Raw genomic sequence first — 17,778 nt, forward strand, 5'->3', positions numbered from 1 at the left:
GTAGGCAGAGCAATACTTAATCCTCTCAAATCACATAGGAAATCTGATAGGAACCATCTGTCTATCTATTAACAATTTATGAAAGAAAGAAATTCAGAGAACTAGCAAATATTTATATAAAATTTAATAGCTTACAAACTTGAAACTAACACTGGTATACAAGGTTGGAAATAACAAAAATAATAAGATGAATAACCTTCCTTTACCTGTGCCATTATAACCTAACACATTTAAGTGGTAAAGCAATTTGTGAAAAAAGTTTTACACATCCACATATTTAACCTTTTCTAGTGCTTGGTAAATATATGATTAAGATATATCTATAATGGTAATTTTTCACTGTTTATATTGTATTTTTGAATATTTTATTATTAATAATATTTTATATTAAAAATTGAATGAGTGACACATTTTCCTCTTATTAAGAAATAACTACATTATTTTACTTTTTCCTTTCAAACTTTGAAATATTTTACTAAAGTAAATATTAATACAAGCATAAGAGAGAAAAAGAGTTCATATAGATATATATTAGTTAATATGGATATTCAAACAATTTATTTAAATTCTATATTGAGATATTTATAGGAGATAATTTTTTTAATTATTTTATTTTTGTAAACTTATATTATTTAAGATGGACATGGAATTATTTTATTTATTATTTTATTATTTTATTTATGTATATAGATATTTAATTTTTATTTTTTTTGTTTTGGTTGATATTAGCTAAAATTATTTTTATTATTTTTTGAGGAGGTAACATATTTACACGTCCCTCATACTAGATTGTAGAATAAGTACCTCTTTGCTCAATAAATTTTAGACTCAATAATTTATTATTAACATTTTACATTTTTAGAAGACCGAAAAAACCGGAATAAAATCACAACCTTCCATATTATTTTATGAGAAACATATTCCCTTGACATTCAATCCCATCTATTAGTTTTTGAAAAAAATCGCAAACCTACATGAATAAACAGATACTCCTATCAGTCTAATTAAAAATGTCTTGTAAAAATTTATAAACAGGATTTCAAAGTGTATTTTCAGCGTTCTCAACCCTCGACGTGAAAAACTCGAAAAATGCAGCAGTAAGTCGTTTCAAGTAACTTCTTATAGGCAGACATTTTATTTTCGCAACATTCCATCTCAAGGACATCCGTCAAACATGTACTATACAAAAGAAAATGATAATTTTCAGTAAGTCCTGCCTGCAGAACCGTTATAACATTACAGGAGTCATAAGTCCCGCTTGAATAACCATTTTAACATTTCAGAGAACTAATTTTTAAACAAATGAAACGAAATGACATATGTCAAACAAAACAAGCAATCTGATCGGAAGAAAGTCCTCTTCCTCGCAGTTACAAACAGAAATTACGAAGCGGAAATTACAACCCAAAAACAGAAGGAACAGCGTTTTTATTCAGATACCCTGCAAATTCACCTTTTCCCAACTTTTTCTTTCCATTACCTCCTTGAAAGGAAAGGAGAGCTCCGCTGGGAATTGTCTCTTTTATATTTTTCCCATTCTTCACGCCATGCCATGAAGCTACTTCCTTTTAAGAAAACATCTGGAGAAACTTTGAGAGCGTCGTTCATGGTTGTCACATACTTTTCAAACTCTCCAAGAGTTTGTAGGCTTTGGTGTTGGCCTTGTTGTTTCAGATTTTCCAGGTCTTTGCGAGCCTCTTCTGCACGTGCCCAAAAGCATGAGTCCTCGGTAAGGGACGCAGGCTTGGTGCGGCTTCTTTGACCTCTTGAACTGCGGGTCTTTTCATTGGCTTCCATCCATTCCTGAAGAACTTTATAGCGATTGGGTCTTCCATCTGAAAGATAGTTGCCTTTACCCTTAGACTGTCCTTAGACGGTTGAAATTGCCGTGGAGCGCGAGCGACCATAAACCGTTTTTGGAAACCGCCAGTCTTTTCCCGCACCGCTTTTTCACCGAGCAGTGGTATTTTCCGGAGGGGCAGCGATAACACCTAAGGGCAGACACGTGGACAGCAGTTTTGTCAAAGCAGTTTTCCCCGGAGCATAAAGATCCGCAGAAAAGTCCGCACGATATTGCTGGCAGGCATCCAATTAACTTGAGGCAGATCAACGATTATGGCAGCGGCAACATTTTTTTTTGAAGGACCTATGTATGGCTGACAATGGCCGTAGGCAACATTTTTTTTTGAAGGACCTATGTATGGCTGACAATGGCCGTATAATTGAATACAGACGCAGGGCTGATTGAAAGCATTGGATGGATGAAGAAGCAAAGTCCATGTGAAGCATTTAATGAAATTTAATTGTAGTTGGTAAATATAGGTAAAAGTTTTAATTTTGTTATTTTCCTATTCGCTGGAGTTTTAATATGTATTGTCCTATTATGTTTTTTTTGCAGTTCATAAAACTGAACTGTAATGTGATGAGCAGCAGCGCGAGGGTAATTTTGTTTTATTGAGAGAACATGAAATGTAATGGGCAGTGACAACAGAGTAATGTAAGAAGTTGTTTTATGCACAACAGTGCAATGATAGAGAGGTGATGTGAGACGCAGCAGCGTAGAAGTGTGAATGCAAGGGTAATGCGCAGCAGCGTGAATGTCTTTCTTTTGTGGTTGTTCATTTGAGAAATGAGTGGGAGCACGCAGCAGCGTGAGTATAGTTTCTGTTGGTGAATATGAAAACGCAGCACACAACAGTGTGAATATGTTTTAGTTGTTGTTCGTTGAGAACTTGCAAGGGAGCACACAGTGCGAATGTAATTGTTGTTCGCTGAAGAAAAAGAATACGCAGCAACGTAGAAGAGCAATGTAAGGGAATGCGCAGCAGCGCAAGTGAATGATATATTTTCTTTTCTCTATTCATTTTGTTTGGAATTAAATAGAAAATTCCCAACATGGTATCAGAGCTTGTCCAGGCTCTTTGAAGGTGTCAAAGAAGCTGAAGGAAGGATTTCTTGCTGCAGCAACTTCTCCAGCAGAGTGAAGACTCAGTCAAAAAAATCCAAGGTATTTCTCAAGTTAGTTTGTGTGTTACTGCTGAGGACAATCAGCTATTTTGAATACATAGTCAAGTATTTTGAAGCATAGTTAAGAGTGCAAGAATGGCTGGAGACAGCACTGGCATGGGTATCTGTAATACTCAGCTCCCACAATTTAGTGGAAAAAACTATGACTATTGGGCAATAGCTATGAGAGCTTTGCTTGCCTCACAAGATTTATGGGAATTTGTTGAGGATGGTTTTGAAGAACCAGCAGTTGAAAATGAGTTTAATAATTTAACTCAGGCAGAGAAAGAACTGTTGAAGAGCAATAAGAAGAAGGATTGTAAAGCCCTCTACTTCTTGTGTCGAGCAGTGGATGAGAGTGTGTTTGAAAGGATAGCAGCAGCCGAGAGATCCAAGGAAGCATGGGAAACTCTCAAGATAGCCTATCAAGGCATGGAGAAAGTGAAGACAGTAAAACCACAGTTCATTGAGGAGGAAGCTTGGGATGGAAGGATAGAGAAGACAATGAATGTTAAAAACTCTATGTCACATGATGAAAATGATGAGGAAATCGCTGAAATACATCCCCAAACAGCAGCACCAACACAAGGACAACAAGAGACACCCTTGAGGAGAAATGAAATTGCTTCTCCAAGCACACCACAAGGAGGAAATTCAAGTGCTTCCTCAAGCACTTGTAGACCAAATGAAAGAGGTAAGAAGTTCAGAAATTTAAGTGACATTCATGAACAAGAGGTAGCAAATGAAAGTATGAACTCTTTGTTTGCTTTATATTGTCATGTTGATGGCCCTGTTCATTTCGAAGAAGCAATTAAGGATAGGAAATGGATAGAACCCATGAATGAGATAAAGGAATTGAAGTTCCTTGAAGATCTGTTTCAAGAGTATGGAGTTCGATACGTAACTCTTGCCAAGATGGCCGAGATGGGCTTCACTGCCAACACCCTTGTCAATATGACAGAGGAAGAGATAGAAGATTTGATGAAGACCCTAGTAGAACTCTATCAAATGGATCTTCTTATAGGGGAGAGATATGGAATTAAATCTGTCATAAGAGCAGAGAAGGAGCAGGTTGCTCATATTCTGACCAAACCATTGGGACATAATTTTTTTTGAATTTTTGATGAAATGTCTGGGTATGACTGATAACCCAGTAGTTAAAATTAATGGGGAGTGTTGGAATTGTAATTTCAATTGCCGTGCAGCGCCAGCGACCATAAATAGTTTTTGGAAACCGCCAGTGTTTTCCCGCACCGCTTTTCACCGAGCAGTGGTATTTTCTGGAGGGGCAGCGATAACACCCAGGAGCAGACACGTGGATAGCAGTTTTGTCAAAGCAGTTTTCCCCGAAGCATAAAGATCGACAGAAAAGTCTGCGCGATATTGCTGATAGTCGTCCGATTAACTTGAGGCAAATCAACGGTTATGGCAGCGACAACATTTTTTGTTTTTTTGAGGACCTCCGTATGGCTGACAATGGCCGTATGACTGAATACAGATGCAGGGCTGATTGAAAGCGTTGGATGGACGAAGAAGCAAAGTCCACGTGAAGCATTTAATGAAATTTAATTGTAGTTGGTAAATATAGGTAAAAGTTTTAATTTTATTATTTTCCTATTCGCGGGAGTATTGCACAAGTAAAACAATATGTATTGTCCTATTATGTTTTTTTTGTTGTTCATAAAACTGAACTGTAATGTGATGCGCAGCAGCGCGAGGGTAATTTTGTTTTGTTGAGAGAACATGAAATGTAATGCGCAGTAGCGCGAGAGTAATGTAAGAAGTTGTTTTATGCACAACAGTGCAATGATAGAGAGGTGATGTGAGACACAACAGCGTAGAAGTGTGAATGCAAGGGTAATGCACAACAGCGCGAATGTCTTTCTTTTGTGGTTGTTCATTTGAGAAATGAGTGGGAGCATGCAGCAACGTGAGTATAGTTTCTGTTGGTGAATATGAAACCGCAACACATAGTAGTGTGAATATGTTTTTGTTGTTGTTCGTTGAGAATTTGCAAGGGAGCACGCAGTGCGAATGTAATTGTTGTTCGCTAAAGAAAAAGAATATGCAACAGCGTAAAAGAGCAATGTAAGGGAATGCGCAGCAGCGCAAGTGAATGATATATTTTTTTTTACACAGTAGTGTGTTAATTTTTTTGGAAAAACAGAGCATTTTTTCTCTGTTCATTTTGTTTGGAATTAAACAGAAAATTCCCAACATAGACATGCGATAATAAATGCAATATCCAGAGGCTCTACAAGTCTTCTATATGTATTGCCAGCATTTATCCACTTATTTTGGGATTGGAAATCACTGGGAAACTCTTGTCTCTCCCACATTTCAATAATTTGATCCCAAAACCCAACGAGTTTAACCTCCGCCCATTAGCCTCCATATCCTCATGTTTCTTGAATGAATCATAATACGTGATTCCATCTTCCTTCTCACAATGCCCTTTATACCACTCAACCTCTGCCATGTTACGTTGTTTCTCGCTTAATTCAATTCCTAGCTTACCAACATTTGTATGATCCCTATTTTCAACGCCTCTTGCTATTTCCATGGCGATTAGTGCATCATCATGCTGCAGAAAGTTGACAACACCAATTTAAGAACACAGTTTAGGCATCAATTAATACATGAAGAGAAGAAAATAAAATTGAGAAATGCAGATGGGGTTCTTTCAAATTCTACTTGAAAGGGAATTGAGTGTATCACTTGAATCCCGGCACCAATAGCTTCTAGCTATAGTGACATTCCCATCTTGTAAAAGGACTCTGAATAAAGTTTTGCAACTTTTTCACCACTAATGAACTTTTCTGTGGCATGTTTCAAAGCAGAACCATACCCTACATGCTCTGACAGATAGACTTTTACGATATTATCATAAAGATTTTCATCGTTTTGCATTGTCAGATGAAATATCTTCAAAACGATCTCAGAATTCTCAGTGCAAGCCGCGCCTTCACTTGAACAAAACATGTAAGTGCCAAAAGGTCTGTATGGGCTTCTCTCGTTAACTTCATCTAATTTCCTCAGAGAATCAAGCTCATGGTTTCCTGCTGTAAGAGTATACTGCAGAACATTATTAAGAAGAGTCCTACAAGCATCTTGAATAAGAGAATCAAGTACACTTTTACTGTGATTAGCCATTATGCCCTGCCAATGAGGCAAAATAGCAATCAAGGGCTCAACAATGGACTCAAATGGTGCAAGGAGCATCCTAGGAACAATATCATGCTTGGAAACCACAAGGTTGCCTGCCCAAATTTCACGGCCAACTACTTTATGAAGTCGTTCATCCCCCACTAAGGGACATCCAAATGTTATGCAAAAAGGAGAGCTTTGTCTCAGCCTCTTTTCCAGTACCCATAATGTGGCCAAAGTTGCAACTGCACCTCCTAAGGAATTACCCACAAATATAATGGGTTTGAGCTTCCTTTGTTTTGAGTCCGTATAAACCTGCATCTGTTCGATCATGGAATGCATCAACACAACATTACTTTTCCATTTTTGAAAAATCATATCTAATGAGTGAAGACACACCTTAAAGATAAATTTGTTTACCTTTGCCTAGAAATTTGTATTCTTGATATTGATGAACAACTTGAGAGCTCCCTGATGGACGAGAGCTGGTTGATCAACATTACCCTTGACGCAACTAGAAAAGAAGTTATTGTGAGCTTCTATATCACCCTCTCCATATTTACTCCCCTTGACGATGAAACCTTCCATATTATTAAAGGAAGGAAAAGCGACATATGCAACGCCTTCATACTCATTCACACTATAACCCTCTGAGTGATTTGCAAGACATGCCTCTTCCCAAGCCTTGGGCAGTATTCCACATGAAACAAGGAAATTTGCAATATCTTGACCAACGGTGAACCTGCAACAACATCTCTATAAAGTACCACCATACTGAAGAAGCAGGTCAAATACAAGATTTGGGTTGTATCAAATTTCCATAATTAATTACAAATCTTATCAACATTTACCACAATCTGATTCAAAATTACAAAGTAAATGCCATCGTGTTATCCCTTCGGAAACAAACAACAAATATAAAGATTTTTTTTTTTTTTACACAGCACGAAAAAAAGCTATATGATTATATTATACGCATCCACCAAAAGGTACAACAAAACATAAAGGGCCATCAGATATGGCCGAATATAGAGGATCATAACCACATGGAGAGGAGGAATTAAGGAGCAATATCAAATCGGGAAATGATAGGACATATTGAGAGGTATTGCTAGTATCACCTATGTACAGAATGATAGTTCATTGATGGTCCCATATGCCAAAAATATTTATGGAACAAAAAACAACATAGAAGTCAAAAATTGTGGAAAATAGAAAGTCATACCAGATAGAGATCACATTGTAGAAAATTATGTACCCGGCATGGAAAAGTCGTGGATCTGATGAGAGATGTTGTCCACTGTTATTTGCATCCTCCATATGCCCTGAGGAGATGATAGACCCTATTTTGATAATGCATCTGCCCTCCAATTTTTATCTCTGGCAATGTGGGAAATAGTGTAGTCCTTCTTGGTGCTCCACATAGCCTCAACCCTGTTCAGCCATCCTGAGAGGTGTATATTTCTTATGAAATGTTTAGACTGAACGTGTTCGATGGTGACTTTCGAATCTCCAAATATATGAAGCTTTTGTAAGCCAAGGAAGTCACATATAGATAGGAGCCTAGCCAGGGCCATGACTTTTGCTTTATTGTTAGATCCGGCTCCTCCATTCCAATGTATGTCAAAAACTTGACCTTCCACAATGATAATGGAAACTCTGCAAGAACATGTGCCATGTTGAGCAGCTCCGTCAAAATAGGCACAAGGATAAACAGTGGCATCCTTGAACTGCGTCTGCCTTCCATGCCTGACTTTGGTTTGGCAAGGTCGTTCAATCGCGTTATAAAAGCAAAGGATGGATTCAATTACTGTTTGTTGGGGGTCCCTCATGGACTTGAAAATTATCCTTTTGCGCCACTTCCATATGGCCTATATTGTTAACAGTGGAATGGGCCTCCACTCGATATACATATTACTCCATCCTGTGAAAGCTTCAGTGATAGAAGGAGCACTGACGTTGGCGAAACCGAAATGGGCAGCTAGATTCTGCCAAATCAACTGAGTTTGAGGACATTGAAGAAAAATGTGCAAATTGCTTTCAAAATTGGATCTGTACAGGGGGCATATTGCTGGCCCATACCATTTCCTCTTTTGGAGATTCTCCCGTGTGAGGTTCCTGTTATAAAAAGCCAGCCAGGCGAAAATATTGATTTTTATGGGACATCGTGTTTTCCAAAATGCTGTTGGAAATACATTATCAGGTGGTTCAGATGCTGTATAAAGTAATTGTAGATATATTTGCTTTTCTTGAACAGTGGATGTGCCACCGAGACCTCTCCAGATGAGGAAATCCCTATCCGACAAGCGAAAAATGCCCCTCGCTAGCATGAAAGTAATGATGGAATTCCATTGCGTTTCTGGTGCACCGTTAAGTTGAATTTCTATGGCAAATTTCCATATGGGAACTGCTCCATCCCATTTTTGAATGACGTTGGGCCAAAAGAAATAACCCCTGTTATGTAATGCTCTCAAGAGCTAGGTGGAAATACTGATTTTTTCTTCCGCACCTACAAAATAATCTATTCCAATAATAATATTAGATCCAGACTGGAATTTCTAGATTAAATTTTTCCTGAAAAAAACTCCATTCTTTGAAAGCCATTATCAGATCCAATATTGTGCTGTCTGTACCAATAAATCATGTCCTGATTTGCCATATACTTGGCTCTAATGGCCTTGCTCCAAGTGATTCTCCCATAATCGCTCTCCACATGGTTTTACGGAGGAGGGCTCTTCTAAAAGTGTATAGATCCAATGCATTAATCTTGGATATCCACCAACGCATAGAATCTATGTTTAGACTGCTTAGTCCGAAGGTACAGTAATCCTAAAAACGTTCCAAAATATGTCGCTTCAATGAAATCCAGTGAAATTAACATAAAAATGAATTACAAATTTACTCGAAAATCCAAATTAACACAGAAAAAAAATAAAGATACATTTACCCGAAAATCTGTTCCAACCTGAAGGAAAGCTCAATTTTACCCAGGACAAAATTGAAATTTTTCCCAAAACCACACTAAACAACTAATTTTTTTTAAGAAAACATAAAAATAAATCTTGACCCTCTAAGAAAAATATCCTTGAAAAGATCAATTCTTCAACTGCCACTGCTAATCCTTTCAAAATATGTTGAAATGATAATTTCAACTGTAGCACTATATTTTCTTTGTGATGCGATCTTATCGCATATCGCAAATCACATACACGTCCTGTTGCCCTTTGCTACGTCCTGTGATTTCTGTCGATTGTGATGTTGCGATGCGATCCGATCGCAAATCGCAAATCGCACCCATATGATAGTGCTCCATTTTTTCTCTTCCGCAGATTGCGATTCTGCGATGCGATCTGATCGCAAATCGCATATCTCATTTTTAAACCGATATCGACTGACAGCCGTCCGATTGAAGTCAATGGTTGTGTACAGGCCTGCACCATATGGACTTGACGTGAATTAAAAGTTTCATTTACCGCCAGTTTTGTCAGTAAAACAGTAAATGTAATTTACTGTGGGTTGGTAAACGTTGGTAAGATTTTAATTTTATTGTTTTTTTTATTTTCATGGGAGTATGGCAAGTAAAAAAATATATGTCCTGTTTTGTTTTGAGTAAAAAAAAATATATGTAATGTAAAGGAAGCACGCAGCAGCATATAGGTGAAGAGATTTTTACACACAGCAATGTAAAAACTCGCAAGGAGAGACAGAGTAATTTTTGTGGAACTGAAGCGTTCCTGTTGTAATCCCTCTGGAAGAGGAAGATCTGTTGTATCAATTTTTTTTGAATACAAACCTTTTGTGTGCATGTGTCAAACTCTGTTCTCCCAAACAATTTTAGTTTCCGCTGTGAAAAGAAACAGAGCATTATTCTCTGTTCGTTTTGTTCTGGAATTATCAGAAATTCCCAACATGGTATCAAAGTTTGTCCAGGCTCTTTGAAGGTGTCAAAGAAGTTGAAGGAAGGATTTCTTGTTGCAGCAGCTTCTCCAGGAGGGTGAAGACTCAGTGAAGAAAGAATCCAAGGTATTTCTCAAGTTAGTTTGTGTGTTGTTGTTGAAGACAGTCAGTTATCTTAAATATACAATCAAGTATTTTGAAGCATAGTTAAGAGTGCAAGAATGGCTGGAGCCAGCACTAGCATGGGTATGTGTAATACCCAACTCCCACAATTTAATGGGAAAAACTATGACTATTGGGCAATAACTATGAGAGCCTTGCTAGCTTTCCAAGGCTTATGGGAATTTGTTGAGGATGGTTTTGAAGAACCAGCAGATGAAGATGAGTTTAATAATTTAACTCAGGCAAAGAAAGAACTGTTGAAGAACTATAAGAAGAAGGATTCTAAAGCCCTCTACTTCCTATATCAAGCAGTGCATGAGAGTGTGTTTCCAAGGATAGCAGCAGCCAAGACATCCAAAGAAGCATGGAAAACTCTCAAGATAGCCTATAATGGCATGGAGAAAGTGAGGACAACAAAACTACAGTTGCTGAGGAGAGATTTTGAGAATCTTTGCATGAAGGAGTCAGATAATATTGACTCATTCTTCACACATGTGATTGGACTGGTCACACAGATAAGGTCTCATGGAGAGATTCTTGAAGAAAGGAGGATTGTGGAGAAACTATTGAGGATCTTACCCTCAAAGTTCGATGTGATTGTTACCACCATAGAAGAGACAAAGGATCTCACAAACTACTCAGTTGATGAACTACATGCATCACTGATAACACATGAGCAGAGATTGAGTAGAAATGAAAACTCATCTCTAGAGCATGCCTTTAAGACCCAGATGTGCTTTGGAAGAGGAAGAGGTCAAGGCAGAGGAAACAAGAGAGGAAGAGGCAGAAGCCAAGACAGAGGTGGAAGGAACAGTCCAACAAATGCTCAAGGAAGGGGCAGTAATCCAAATCAAAACCAAGACGAAGGCAACATCCAACAAAATGGACAACATCATGCTCAAGGACAAAGGTATGATAAAACCAATGTCCAATGTCACTATTGTAAAAAATATGGGCATTATGCAAATGAATGTAGGAAGAAACAACATGATATGAATAATAGAACTAATACAAACTTTACTAGAGAAAATATCAGCCAAAGTATTTGTTTTTAGCTTGTAATATGGCTGAAGAAAAGAGTGAAGATGTATGGTTTCTAGACTCCGGTTGCAGTAACCATATGACAGGAAACAAAACCCTATTTTCTAAGTTAGATCAGAGTGTGAAGTCATAAGTCACACTTGGGACTGATAGTAAAATTTATGTTCTGGGAAAAAGAGAAGTAAAAGTCTTGACAAGGAAAGGTGAAAAGAAAACCATAGCAGATGTCTATTATGTTCCTGGAATGAAATGTAACCTCTTAAGTATTGGACAACTTGTTCAAAAGGGTTACAATGTTTGCCTTGAGAATGATGTATGCACCATCATGGATAGACCACCCAGCAAACAATGTATTGCTAAAGTTAAGATGACAAGGAACATGATGTTCCCTCTCAGGATGAAAGCAGATTTGAAAAATAAAGAAGTAATAGCAGCAGTGACACAAGAGGCTTTTCAAAGCGAACCAAAATATGAAAATTGGTTGTGGCACTTGAGATTTGGACATCTCAACTTTGGAGGTCTTAACTTGTTGAATAAAAAAGGAGTGGTAAGAGGATTACCATTGATAGAGAAACCAGACAGCCTTTGTGAAGGTTGTATCTTGGAGAAACAACACAGAGAAAGTTTTCCATCTGGGAAAAGCATAAGGGCAAAAGCACCCTTAGAGATTGTCCACTCATATTTATGTGGACAGATGCAAACTCCATCACTTGTAGGCAGCCACTATATACTAACATTCATTGATGATTTTACTAGAAAAACTTGGGTTTATTTCCTGAAGAACAAAAGTGAAGTGTTTGAAAGATTTTGCAATTTCAAGGCACTTGTAGAAAACCAAAGCGGGCTGCATATCAAAGTTTTAAGAACCGATAGAGGAGGTGAGTATATCTCCAAGAAATTTCTACGTTTTTGTAGAGAAAATGGAATTCATAAGCAATTTACCACTAGGTACACTCCGCAACAAAATGGAGTTGCTGAAAGAAAGAATAGAACAATCATGGATATGGCGAGGAGCATGTTAAAGGCAAAGCATTTGCCAAATGATTATTGGGCTGACGCTGTATACTCTGTAGCATATATCTTGAATAAATGCCCTACAAAAGCAATCATGAACAAAGTGTCGGAAGAAGCATGGAGTGGGAGAAAGCAAGGAGTCACCCACATGAAAGTTTTTGGATGTGTGGCTTATGCACATATTCCAGATCAGCTAAGGAAGAAGTTGGATAGCAAAGAGGAGAAATGTATTTTCATTGGATACAGTGACGAATCCAAAGCCTATAGGTTGTATAACCCATCCACCAAGAATTTTTTTGTGAGTAGAGATGTTCAATTCATTGAGGAGGAAGCTTGGGGTGGAAGCATAGAGAAGACAGTGAATGTTAAAAGCCCTTTGTCACATAATGAAGACGATGAGGAGATGGCTGAAATACATCCCCAAACAGCAGCATCAACACAAGGGCAGCAAGGGACACCCTTGAGGAGAAATGAAAGTGCTTCTCCAAGCACACCACAAGGAGGAAATCCACGTTCTTCTTCAAGCACTTGTACACCAAATGAAAGAGGTAAGAAGTTCAGAAATTTAAGTGATATTTATGAACAAGAGGCAACAAATGAAGGTATGAATTCCTTGTTTGCTTTATATTGTCATGTTGATGGCCCTATCCATTTCGAAGAAGCAATTAAGGATAGGAAATGGATAGAAGCTATGGATGAGGAGATCAATGCCATAGAAAGAAACAAGACATGTGATTTAGTTGAACTACCAAAAGGAAAAGAAGTCATTGGAGTCAAATGGGTCTACAAGACCAAGAGTAATGCTGAAGGCAAAATAGAAAGACACAAGGCAAGATTGGTTGTCAAAGGATATAAGCAGTAGTATGGGAGAGACTATGAGGAAACTTTCGCACCAGTTGCTAGAATGGAAACCGTGAGAGCAGTGCTCTCCATAGCAGCACAAAACATGTGGAAAGTTAACCAAATGGACGTGAAGTGAGAATTCCTAAATGGAGTGTTAATGGAAGAGTTTACATTGAACAACCTCTAGGATATGAAAAGAAAGGCCAAGAGCACAAAGTGTGTAGATTGAAGAAAGCTCTTTATGGGTTGAAGCAAGCACCAAGAGTGTGGTACAGTAGGGTAGATTCCTATCTATTGGAAAATGGATTTGAAAAGTTTGACGGAGAACCCACCCTCTACATCAAAGAAAAAGATGGTAAAATACTAATTGTTGTGTTATATGTTGATGATGTTATTTTCACAGGTAATGATGATTATCTTATTGAAAATTTCAAAACAGTCATGAAAAAGGAATTTGAAATGACTGACATGGGTTTGCTGAGATACTTCTTAGGAATAGAAGTAGAACAAAATGGAAATGGGATTTTTATCTCACAAGCGAAATATGTTAATGAAGTGTTGAAAAGATTTAATATGCAGGAGAGAAAAGCAGTAATCACTCCCACAGTGATGGGATTAAAACTCAGCAAAGAGGACAGCAGCAAGGATTTCAATACTAGTTTGTACAAGAGCATAGTTGGCAGCCTCATGTATTTGACTGCAACTAGGTCGGATATAATGTATGCTGTTAGTTTGATTTCCAGATTCATTATGATGCCAAAAGAAGCACATTGGCAGGCAACAAAAAGGATTCTGAGGTATGTTAAAGGTACTAAAAGGTTTGGCATTTTATATACTGCTTCAGAATGTTCAGATTTAATTGGATACACTGATAGTGATTGGGCTAGAAGTGTAGATGGCACATCGGTTATGTTTTTCACATGGGTTCAGGAGCTATTTCATGGGATTCTAAAAATCAGCCTATTGTAGCGTTGTCTACAGCAGAGGTAGAATATGTGGCAGCTACAACATCATCATGTCAAGCAGTTTGGATGAGAAGGATGTTAAGAAGTTTATGGCAAGAGCAGACAAAAGGAACTGTGTTTTTTTGTGACAATAGCTTAGCTATTGCATTATTCAAGAATTCTGTGTTTTATAAGAGAACGAAACACATTGACACAAAATTTCATTACATCAGGGAATTGGTAAACAATGGAGAAATTGTTTTAAAACATTGCAGAACTCAGGAGCAGGTTGCGGATATTCTGACTAAACCATTGGGGCAGAAAAGTTTTGAGTTTTTGAGGAAATGTCTGGGTATGACTGATAACCCAATAGTTGAAATTAAAGGGGAGTGTTGAAATGATAATTTCAACTGCAGCACTATTTTTTCTTTGCGATGCGATCTTATCGCATATCGCAAATCGCATACACGCCCTGTTGCCCTTCATTACGTCCTGTGATTTCTGCCGATTGTGATGTTGCGATCCGATGCGATCGTAAATCGCAAATCTCACCCATATGATAGTGCTCCATTTTTTCTCTTTTGCATATTGCGATTCTACGATGCAAATCGAATATCTCATTTTTAAACCGATATCGACTGACAGCCGTCCGATTGAAGTCAACGGTTGTGTACAGGCCTACACCATATGGACTTGACGTGAATTAAAAGTTTCATTTACCACCCGTTTTGTCAGTAAAACAGTAAATGTAATTTACTGTGGGTTGGTAAGATTTTAATTTTATTGTTTTTTTTTATTTTCACGGGAGTATGGCAAGTAAAAAAATATATATGTCCTGTTTTTTTTTTGAGTAAAAAAAAATGGGATATGTAATGTAAAGGAAGCAGGCAGCAACGTATAAGTGAAGATATTTTTACACACAACAATGTAAAAACTTGCAAGGAGAGACAAAGTAATTTTTGTGGAATAGAAGCGTTCATGTTGTAATCCCTCTAGAAGAGTAAGATCTATTGTATCATTTTTTTTAATAAAAAACCTTTTGTGTGCATGTGTCAAACTCTGTTCTCCCAAACAATTTTAGTTTCTGTTGTGAAAAGAAACAGAGCATTATTCTCTGTTCGTTTTGTTATGGAATTATCAGAAATTCCCAACAAAATATATAAACAAAATTGACATGAAATAATATTATCAAAATGTAAAGAAAACAATCCAATATGAAAATTATATTCCAAGCTTGTCCTTACAGCGACGTAGACGACTATGCCTCCATTTTGATTTGGTATTGGCCTCACAATGATTTTTGAGTTTCTGTATAATGCATCCACAGTGTTATTCACAGTGATTTAGGAGTTTTATATAATGCAGCCTGGGTGTCCTAACAAGAGGAGGGAGGAAGAGGAAAGATCCAAACAATATCACAAAAAATCAATGGAATGAAGATTCGAGAGTGAGAAGAGGAAAGATCGAAACAATATCACAGAAAATCCATGGAATGAGGATTCCAGAGTGAGAGGAAACTTTGGTTTTGAATATCATCAGGCCTGGAATTTCAAATCCCTTTTGCCTGTGAAATGAAAATTTGTTAACATTTTTATATTTTTCATGCCCTTCATTTTGGTTTCTACTCAAATTTATAAGTGTCAACCTCCCTTAATCTACATTTTTTTTTAACTACTTTTACATCTAAACTTTCATTAATCTCCTTTCAAAAGTCGTGCTTTGTTTTTTTCCTAGATTAACATGTGTTTCGAGATATTATTCATCACCATAATAATGAATTTATATTTTACTCAAAAAGAAAATATTATGATTTTGTTGATGCTTAATAATTTGATCAAGGATGGGAAGCTAATCCCTATCAACCATGTATAACTTATTACACTTCCTTATTCTTTTTGGGAAATGATGGACATCAGAATCCATCTTAAAATTCCATGTATATGACACAAGAAGATTCCCATCTTCTCCCATCTTAACAAATTCCTTGCCAAGTTCTACATGCTAGATAGCAATTATTGGGAAATTGTGCATTTTGATAGTTCATAATTGAAAAGGTACAATATATGAGGAAAACAAATCTAAGGGATGGTTGCAAAATTTAACGTGGAATGAATTAATGTTCAACAACCAACATTCTATAAAATTGAGATAGTCAAAATAACAACTCCTCTTTTACAAAGAGAAATATAACAACTTAGAAATAAAACACTCATTTATCTCATACTACATGAGAGCATTGAAACCCTAATAGAGATTATATCTTACTCTTTTATAATATTGTTATGTACACTTTCTCACATATCCAAATTCTATCAACACAATTTTTTTTATAGTATCCAAAAGAGAAAAATTTCTATGCACAACTACAATCACTGTAATTCATTGCTTGACAAATGAAGCGCTGAATGTGGGAATAACCTTTTCTACAGCCTTTTTTAAGGCTATCCCAATAGCCTGCTGAGCCTCTGCCCTGATTTGAAATTCTTAACTTGCTGCTATTTTAATAAAACATTCTACTTTTATTAAAAATTATATTATTAATTAAAACAGATAAAATCAATCTCACTAAATTAAAAGAAACAAAATATATATTTGAAATTTCTTTTATATTTCTTATAATTTTTTATTTAATTTTAAAATGAATGAACTTTTTATTTATTTATTTTCCAAACTATGATTAAGCAATATCACAATTTTTTTACAGTTTTTTTTCATTGAAATATGTTATTATCACTGTAATCTAATATTTAAATTATGAATATATAATATTCTTAGTCTATTTCAATGTATTCATTTCAAAGTTTTCCCATTAAGGATTCTAAACCTACTATTTCTCTAATAAGACAAACATCTATTATGTTAGAAAGTTCTTATTGGAATCATTATGTTCATTGAAATTCTGACAAAGTCAACCATGACCGTCTACAAGGCAGGCCATTGATTATATTTTCATTCCCATCCATTCCATTCCTTGTTATACGTTTATTGGAGTATAATAATGATTTGGAAAGGTTGGCAGAATTTTCTTCGGCTGGAAAGCTAATGAAAAATTGCTTCCAAGTCAGTCTATGTTGAACGATTTTATAAAGGTTTTCTAGATTTGAAAAAAATATGAAGTTGAATGGAAAACAAAAATTGGTTTACTAAAACTGGATCTTGGTTAAAGTAGCTAACCTGTGTAATCAATGGTTGTTGTTATGTGAGAAAAGCTAATACAGTATCAAGAAAGCCAATTATAATCCCCTCCTATGAAAGAGTTGGCAAATTTTTCGTGGCTGGGAGAGGTGATGATAATTTCCTTCCTAGTCATTTATAATGAAAAATTGTATATCCATTTTCCATTTTTGAAATATGTAGATTAAAAAAAACAACTAGTTTGGTGAAACTTTTCCTGCGTCAACTAGCAAAGCCGAATAATAAATAAAATCACTATTATTAACATGGAAATAAGTCAAAAGAGTTCATGGTGCAGGTTGTTTTTACGCTTTTCCATTTTTGAAATATGTAGATTAAAAAAAACACTGGTTTGGTGAAGCCCTTCATGCGCTTAAGTAGAAAAGCCAAATAATAAATTCAATCACTATTATGAACATGGCAATCCATCAAAAGAGTTCACGTGCAGGTTGTTCTTACATTTAAGATACTCTTTCAGAAAGGCTACAACAAATCCAAAAACAATCCTAAACCATTATCCATTTAACCCTATGCAAAATCAAGAAAACCA

At 36.4% G+C, this 17,778-nt stretch overlaps 1 protein-coding gene across 1 annotated transcript; it reads right to left on the bottom strand.

Annotated features, from left to right (window-relative positions):
- Window positions 1-1,476: 1,476 nt before the first annotated feature.
- Window positions 1,477-6,474, bottom strand: LOC149243867 (protein EDS1-like). The gene is made up of 3 exons (XM_089371329.1): window positions 5,803-6,474; window positions 5,344-5,590; window positions 1,477-1,835 (listed from the first exon to the last, which is right to left on the bottom strand). The coding sequence occupies exons 1-3, from the start codon at window positions 6,472-6,474 to the stop codon at window positions 1,477-1,479; spliced, it is 1,278 nt and encodes a 425-aa protein (XP_089227455.1).
- Window positions 6,475-17,778: the final 11,304 nt, after the last annotated feature.

The sequence above is a fragment of the Pinus tabuliformis genome, chromosome 8, assembly GCF_031772625.1.
Source record: "Pinus tabuliformis cultivar Carrire ecotype Pingquan chromosome 8, CPIR1, whole genome shotgun sequence".
In the NCBI taxonomy this organism is placed as follows: Eukaryota; Viridiplantae; Streptophyta; class Pinopsida; order Pinales; family Pinaceae; genus Pinus; species Pinus tabuliformis.

Coding starts and splice junctions, on each gene's coding strand:
- LOC149243867 (XM_089371329.1), bottom strand. CDS start 6,474: ATGCAGGTTTATACGGACTCAAAACAAAGGAAGCTCAAACCCATTATA. Junction 5,591..5,802: donor AGTTCATTAGTGGTGAAAAA/GTTGCAAAACTT, acceptor AACTTTCTGCAG/CATGATGATGCACTAATCGC. Junction 1,836..5,343: donor TGGGATCAAATTATTGAAAT/GTGGGAGAGACA, acceptor ACTATCTTTCAG/ATGGAAGACCCAATCGCTAT.